Source organism: Salvelinus sp. IW2-2015, unplaced genomic scaffold (genome assembly GCF_002910315.2).
Source record: "Salvelinus sp. IW2-2015 unplaced genomic scaffold, ASM291031v2 Un_scaffold16393, whole genome shotgun sequence".
In the NCBI taxonomy this organism is placed as follows: Eukaryota; Metazoa; Chordata; class Actinopteri; order Salmoniformes; family Salmonidae; genus Salvelinus; species Salvelinus sp. IW2-2015.
The window spans coordinates 725514-733780 of NW_019957565.1; the positions used below are offsets into that span (position 1 = coordinate 725514).

The 8267-nt window shown below is 42.0% G+C and overlaps 1 protein-coding gene across 1 annotated transcript; it reads left to right on the forward strand.

Annotated features, from left to right (window-relative positions):
* The first annotated feature begins 3638 nt into the window (after positions 1 to 3638).
* On the forward strand, positions 3639 to 7367 carry LOC112080609 (zinc finger protein 664-like). The gene is made up of 2 exons (XM_024146432.2): positions 3639 to 4093; positions 5807 to 7367. Exons 1-2 carry the CDS (start codon positions 3901 to 3903, stop codon positions 6937 to 6939), a joined length of 1326 nt encoding a protein of 441 aa, XP_024002200.1. The 5' UTR covers positions 3639 to 3900; the 3' UTR covers positions 6940 to 7367.
* The last annotated feature ends 900 nt before the right edge of the window (positions 7368 to 8267 follow it).

The window sequence follows — 8267 nt, forward strand, 5'->3', positions numbered from 1 at the left end:
CAGTCTCAGTGCTATGATGGGGTCTAAAACCAGACTGAAGCATTTCGTATACATTGTTTGTCTTCAGGAAGGCAGTGAGTTGCTGCGCAACAGCTTTTTCTATTTTTTTTGAGAGGAATGGAAGATTCGATATAGCCGATAGTTTTTTATATTTTTCTGGGTCAAGGTTTGGCTTTTTCAAGAGAGGCTTTATTACTGCCACTTTTAGTGAGTTTTGTACACATCCGGTGGATAGAGAGCCGTTTATTATGTTCAACATAGGAGGGCCAAACATGAAGCAGCTCTTTAAGTAGTTTAGTTGGAATAGGGTCAGTATGGCAGCTTGAAGGTTTAGAGGCCATGATTATTTTCATCATTGTGTCAAGAGATATAGTACTAAAACACTTAAGTGTCTCTCTTGATCCTAGGTCCTGGCAGAGTTGTGCAGACTCAGGACAGCTGAGCTTTGGAGGAATACGCAGATTTAAAGAGGAGTCCGTAATTTGCTTTCTAATGATCATGATCTTTTCCTCAAAGAAGTTCATGAATTTATTACTGCTGAAGTGAAAGCCATCCTCACTTGGGGAATGCTGCTTTTTAGTTAGCTTTGCGACAGTATCAAAAATAATTTTTTAATTGTTCTTATTTTCCTCAATTAAGTTGGAAAAGTAGGATGATCGAGCAGCAGTGAGGGCTCTTCGATACTGCATGGTACGGTCTTTCCAAGCTAGTCGGAAGACTTCCAGTTTGGTGTGGCGCCATTTCTGTTCCAATTTTCTGGAAGCTTGCTTCAGAGCTCGGGTATTTTCTGTATACCAGGGAGCTAGTTTCTTATGACAAATGTTTTTAGTTTTTAGGGGTGCAACTGCATCTAGGGTATTGCGCAAGGTTAAATTGAGTTCCTCAGATAGGTGGTTAACTGATTTTTGTCCTCGGGTAGGCAGAAGGAGTCTGGAAGGGCATCAAGGAATCTTTGTGTTGTCTGAGAATTTATAGCACGACTTTTGATGCTCCTTGTTTGGGGTCTGAGCAGATTATTTGTTGCGATTGCAAACGTAATAAAATGGTGGTCCGATAGTCCAGGATTATGAGGAAAAACATTAAGATCTACAACATTTATTCCATGGGACAAAACTAGGTCAAGAAGACGCGAGGCTGTAATTGCTGCCGAAGGTGCTTCAACAAGTACTGAGTAAAGGGTCTGAATACTTGTGCAAATGTGATATTTCAGTTTATTTTTAAATAAATTTGCAACATTTTCAAAAAAACTGTTTTTGCTTTGTCACTATTGGGTATTGTGTGTAGATTGATGAGGGGAAAAAACGATTTAATACGTTTTAGAATAAGGCTGTAATGTAAAATAAATGTGGAACAAGTCAAGGTGTCTGAATACTTTCCGAATGCACTGTATATAGATGTCCTAGCCTACCCTTTTCAGGAAATGCATTCAATGCAGTATTAGCCTTACATTTAGCTAATTAATGACGGGTTATACATAATAAGCGTTTAACTTATAGCCTCTGTCTCTTGCGCATTACGCAATCGTATTTTGGATGCAATTTCAAGGGAGTTGATGGAGAGAGAGAGAGACTGTGAGAGTGTTCGCATGTCCACTGATTTAAAGCAACAATATTTGAGTGATAGGCGTTTTAAAACTTTGCAGCTGCAATTAAAAAAATTATTATCTTTAAATGAATAAACAAGTTGACCCCCTTGAAAGCCAGATGGAGATCGGTAAATGAGACGCGCATTCGGTCTTTATATTACTGTAGCTTAGGCTATACTGCAGCAAATGTAGGCCTACGTCTACATGCATTGTGAACTACACTTTATAATGCAATGTGCTGTCTGCCCCCACCGTTTGATTCATCATGCAGAGGCTGTAGAGAAGCCAGATTTAGACATTGCATATAATTTAATAGCTCCAATTCATGCCATGCTGTTCACATAAATTATTTATTATAATTTACCTGTTTCTCGCAGTTATTTATCCCCGTGAAAAGGGAGTTGTTTTGGGTGCTAAATCCCGTGTCAATCTCGGTAACCGGGTTCTCACCATTCAACCCTATTCCTGTTGTCATCTTCTGTGGTCACAAGCACAGGAAGTGCAGCCACGAGCTGAAAAGCTGGTGTAGTCTGCCTGTAATATTTTGACTACTTATGCACTATACAAACAAGCAGTGGTGGAAAAAGTACCCAATTGTCATACTTGAGTCATTCCAATGAAGGTACCTGTACTTTTACTCAAGTAAAACTGAAAGTCACCTAGTAATATACTACTTGAGTAAAAGTAAAAAACTATTTGGTTTTAAATATACTTAAATTAAGTATCAAAAATAAATGTAATTGTTAAAGTATACTTAAGCATCAAAAGTAAAAGTATAAATCATTGCAAATTCCTTAAGCAAACCAGACAGCACCAATTTTTTTTACGGATAGAAAGGCGCACACTCCAACACTCCAACATAATATAAAAACGAAGCTTGTGTCTTTAGTCCACCAGATCAACAGTAAGGATGACCAGGGATGTTCTCTTGACAAGTGTGTGAATTGGACCATTTTCCTGTCCTGCTAAGCATTAAACATGTTTTTATTTAAATTGTTTTATTTCACCTTTATTTAACCAGATAGGCCAGTTGAGAAGCAATCACAGGTGTTGATCGGGAGAGCTAAGACAACAACGGGTAAATGGCGATGATTTGGCAGAGCGGGTCAGTTAGGTACATACAGGGCCTGAGTTCGAGGCTGGGGCCGACAGATAAACAAAATGATGTACCGTGTTATTGAAACAGTCCAGGGGGCATCAGCTGTGTAGCCGAGTGATCAAAGGGTCCAATGAACAGCAATAGGTAAGTCAGGGGCCGTTCGGTAGTCACTACTACGCTAGGCGAGTGGTGGACACGGCGTTCAGAAAGCTAGAGGGCTGGGGCTAGCAGATAGTTCTTCGGCGACATCGTAACGGAATAGCCTGTTGAGACCACATCGGGCGATTACGTCGGCAGACCAGTCGTGATGAATCGGCGGGGCTCCGTGTCGACAATAAAGGGTCCATTTAATGAGTACTTTTGGGTGTCAGGGAAAAGGGTTCTAACCATGTGTATGTGACAAATAAAATTTGATTTGGAAATGTATAGAGTAAAAAGTACATTATTTTCTTTAGGAATGTAGTGAAGTAAAAGTACAAGTTGTCAAAAATATAAATAGTAAAGTACAATTACCCCAAAAAACGACGTACGACTGTAAATCGGCAGGGACTGAGAGACAAGTCAGGATCGAGGGAAAGATGAAAGGAGCAAAGTACAGAGAGATCCTTGATGAAAACCTGCTCCAGAGCACCTTCCAACATCACAATGACCCTAAGCACACAACCAAGACATTTCAGGAGTAGCTTCAGGACAAGTCTCTGAATGTCCTTGAGTGACTACGACTGTAGTGTTTTGACTACTTATTTACTACCAATATCAAGTAGTAAAAATACTGTACTTACCTGATTACTACTGTTTTCCTACTGAACACTACAAAACTATACTTGTGTATCTTGACTAGTGCATAAACTATGCATTCACAACACAATTCCTACAACGCTCTACTCAGAAAATGCCTTAAATTCCGTGACCCGGAAGTGAATGGGAAGTGGGCGGTATTTTACGTGGGGGTGACGGGAGTAGTGAGGTTTTTCGGGATTAAGGTTAGTTAAGAGAATATAGCAGTATAGATATGGCATGACCGGCCTCACATTCCAGTACAGTAGGCGGCGGTGTATGCACCTGTCAATTGGTTGCGATTCGCCTTTTTAGTGTTGCTTAACGAGACGCTGTTTTTTTGTTCCAGTGCTAGCAACCAGGGTCTGTTCATATATAGCTCAGTGCTAGCAAGCTCGTAATTCAGGTAACTAGCAAACTACATTTGCATTCCCTGAACATGTCTAAAATAGTGTTGTTCCGAGTGTTTCTCAACCAGCGATTAACAGCAGCTGCTGAGGAGATATTCGGGGCAGTTGAACAAACGATAGCACAGTACCAGGAAGAATGTTCCCGTACAAAGGAAGAGAACGACCGTCTACAGAAACGGCTGGATATCGTAATTAAACCTGAAATTAAGGTACACCGAGCAGGTTTGTCGCTTTAACTGTCATTTTCTGTAAATAATCCTGTTTTCCTGAAAGCGCCACTCGAAAATTCCTCTAGAAAGGAATTACACCAGTTTATAGGCAAATTGATAGGGTTCTAACGATGAATTTAGCCTTAAGATGCCTTTGGGAAACCTGTCCCAGCTCAACAGACCAATGGTTCTAACGATACATTTATCCTTAAGATGCCTTTGGGAAACCGGGCCCAGATCAACAGACCAATGGTTCTAACGATACATTTATCCTTAAGATGCCTTTGGGAAACCGGGCCCAGATCAATGTCTATAAACTGGTATATAGCCTAATTCCTTGCTAAAGAGGAATTTTATAGTACAAGCCCTAACTACCCTTAGCGTCTATTGACGATAGTATCAAAGACGGCACAGTGTGTTTGGTGGACAGTACAGTGGTGTCGTGACCCGGAATGATAGTTGCGCTCAGCTCAACGGTGGTATCGCTGTTTATTAAATTCGAAGGGTGAATGTAGCACATGACGATGTGTGAAATGTACTCAATGGCTAGCTTTTGAGTGGCACGACCGGTAGAGACGCTTGAGGGAGTATGTGGTACTCTGTGAAGCAGAGGTCCAGTGGTCAAGCCAGGTATGTGCCGAATAGGGAGGAAGTGGTACCCGCTAAGCAAGCAGTGTGACATCCTTTAAGCACCACTGTATGTTTAGAAACTCTGTGATAGTATCTTATGGCCGGGGGAGTTTTGTTAAGAGCCTCGACACTTGCTCTAAACATTAACACACATTGCTTGCGGTACAGTTGTGAAAACATAAGGAATGTACAGTATATTTCATATCAGCGTGAATTTAAAAAAATAAATCACGGTTAAATTACTACACACCTTTAGGGTTAGATTTCCCACCCGGCCATATTCCCATGTGACAATGCTTGTTTACGGAAAACAGGTGGAAGACAGTCAACGTTCTGCTAATTAGCTATCTGTGTCTGATCATCTGTGTAAACGGAAGAAGGACGCCACAAATGTGTTGTTAAACAGTGTACAGTAAGTGCATATATTTTTTCTTTGTAATGTTAACCCCTTTTTTGTGATATCCAATCGGTAGTTACAGTCTTGTCCCATCGCTGCAACTCCCGTACGGACTCGGGAGAAGCGAAGGTGCGTCCTCAAAAACACAACCCCGCCAAGCCGCACTGCTTCTTGACACACTGCCCGCTTAACCCGGAAGCCAGCTGCACCAATGTGTCGGAGGGAACACTGTACAGCTGGCGACTGAAGTCAGCGTGCATGCGCCCGGCCGCCACACGGAGTCGCTAGAGTGCGATGGGACAATGACATCCCAGCCGGCCAAACCCTCCCTTAACCCGGACAACGCTGGGCCAATTGTGCGACCCCTCATGGGTCTCACGGTCACGGACGGCTGCAACACAGCCCGGGATCGAACCCGGATCTGTAGTGGCGCCTCTAGCACGGCGATGCAGTGCCTTAGACCGACCGCTGTGCCACTCCGGAGGCCTTGTAAATTGATTTTGATGTAATATGAAGGGATGTTTTGTGGACCCCAGGAAGACTTGCTGATGCTCCTGCAAAAGATAATGGGGATCCAAATAATCATAAGACTATAAGGAGCAAGGTTAGGTAGGCTCCTTTAGTCCATCATTGGGCTAGTACAGGCCTAGGCCTAAATCGAGCGTTTGTGGGTTCATCCTCTTTTTTTTTTTTCTCCAGACATCCAGCAGCTCATTGTCTCTAAGGAAGAGGTTCCCCCTGAGCAGCAACACTGTGAGAAGGAATGGAGCCCCAATCTGGGGCAGGAGGTAAAAGAGGAACAGGAAGAACTCAGGACCAGTCAAGTGGAAGAGCAGCTTCAAGGGCTGGAGGAAGAGTTCATATTCTCTCCTGCCTTTGTGAAAAGTCACTATGGTCAGGTTTCAAGTTGGACCTCACATTTTCCCAGCACCTCAAATGAACAGATCAACACAGAATCTGATGGAGAGGACTACAGATTATTAGAACCAACCAATGACTCCCAGACCCTCGCTGCAGTTAATCTAGACTGTTCTGTAGCTAACTCCATGGGTTCTCTAGTTTGTCATATGAAAATGCATGCGAAGGATGCAGACGATAGTGGTGTGTGTGAAAAAAACTTTGATTCCACGGAGAGTTTGCAAGATCACCTCCAAACTCATATTGACGCTAAGTTTTCTTGTGATGTTTGTAGTAAATGTTTTACTATGAGTAGTAAGCTGAAAATACATATGAGGTGCCACAGACGGAATCTACTTCCATGCCCTTTTTGTGGTAAATATTCCAACAGTGCAGCTAATCTGAAAGTACACATCAGGACCCACACAGGTGAGAAACATTATCAGTGCCGTGATTGTGAGAAATGTTTCAGCTGTAAATCTAATCTGAAAAAACACATCAGATGTCACACAGGGGAGAAACCATATCACTGTCCTGACTGTGGCAAAGGATTTACTCAGAGTGCCAATATGGGTATGCATATGAGGATTCACACAGGGGAGAAACCGCATAGCTGTAGTGTATGTGGCAGGTCTTTTAGCAATGGCCCTCATCTTAAAGTGCACATGAGGACCCATACAGGTGAAAAACCATATAATTGCAGTCTTTGTGATAAATGTTTTAGTAGTCATTCTGGTCTGACAGTTCACACAAGGACTCACACAGGAGAGAAACCTTATATATGTCCTTTATGCAAAAAAGGCTTTACATCAGCAAGTAATTTAAAGGCCCACAAAAAGTGCCATACTAAAAGTAAAAACCGTGTAGGTGTTATGGTTGTGGCAAATGCTTCACTACAAAGGAGTCCTAATGAAGGCATCAGTGGGAATAAATGAAAATGCTTTGTGGGGGAAAACAGCATCATTGAGGACTGAGAGAGACATTGTAGCTACAATCTGTGAGAGGAGATATGCCTCAGTATACTGCTCTTGGTTGAATAAGATGAGACTGAATTAGTTTTTTAACTAGCGGAACATTGTAAGAAGCCCACAAGTCAAACAGAGATCAGTTAGTGGATTTCTGAGCAACAGGAGTCACTGCCCAGTACCCATCATTAGGCATAATCTGATAGCTCAGAAAAAATCCTGCATGCATGGACCCATCTGATTCTGGGTGCTGTGTGTTGGTGTTGAAATCTGCACATTACTTTTTCATTTATAGTTCTACACGTATTGTTCTTGTGGTCTAAAAATGTACGTTATGTATGTATGTATGTTATACATTTTTGTACTTAGCGCCTAGAGGTTGTAATTGTCCAGAAGGTATCACAGAATAAATGTCTGTTTACATTCAGAAGAGTTTTTACCTGGTCTATTCTTTCTCGTCTGTCATGAGCATGTGTTTCATGATCATACCATTTTATCTATGCTGTGAATGATAACTTGCACAACTCAACTATAATCTGATTAAATGAAAACAGTCATATTTGTAATGTTTCATGCACACTTAATAAGCTACCTACAATGCCTTCGGAAAGAATTGAGACCTCTTGACTTTTTCCACATTTTGTTAGGTTACAGCCCTATTCAAAAATGGATGAAATTGTTTTATTCCCTCAATCTACACACAATACCCCATAATGACAAAGCAAAACAGGTTTTTAGAAATGTTTGCTAATTTTAAAGATAGAAAAATATAAATATTACATTTACATAAATATTCTGACCCTTTACTCGGTACTTTGTTGAAGCACCTTTGGCAGTGATTACAGCCTCGAGTCTTCTTGGGTATGATTTTATAAACTTGGCACACCTGTATTGGGTTCTCCCATTCTTCTCTGCTGATCCTCTCAAGCTCTGTCAGGTTGGATGGGGAGCGTTGCTGCACAGCTATTTTCAGGTCTCTCCAGAGATGCTCGATCGGGTTCAAGTCCGGGCTCTGGCTGGGCCACTCAAGGACATTCAGAGACTTGTCCTGAAGCTACTCCTGAAATGTCTTGGTTGTGTGCTTAGGGTCATTGTGCTGTTGGAAGGTGCTCTGGAGCAGGTTTTCATCAAGGATCTCTCTGGACTTTGCTCCTTTCATCTTTCCCTCGATCCTGACTTGTCTCTCAGTCCCTGCCGCTGAAAAACACCCCCACAGCATGATGCTGCCTCCACCATGCTTCACTGTAGGAATGGTGCCAGGTTTCCTCCAGATGCTTGGAATTCAGGCCAAAGAGTTC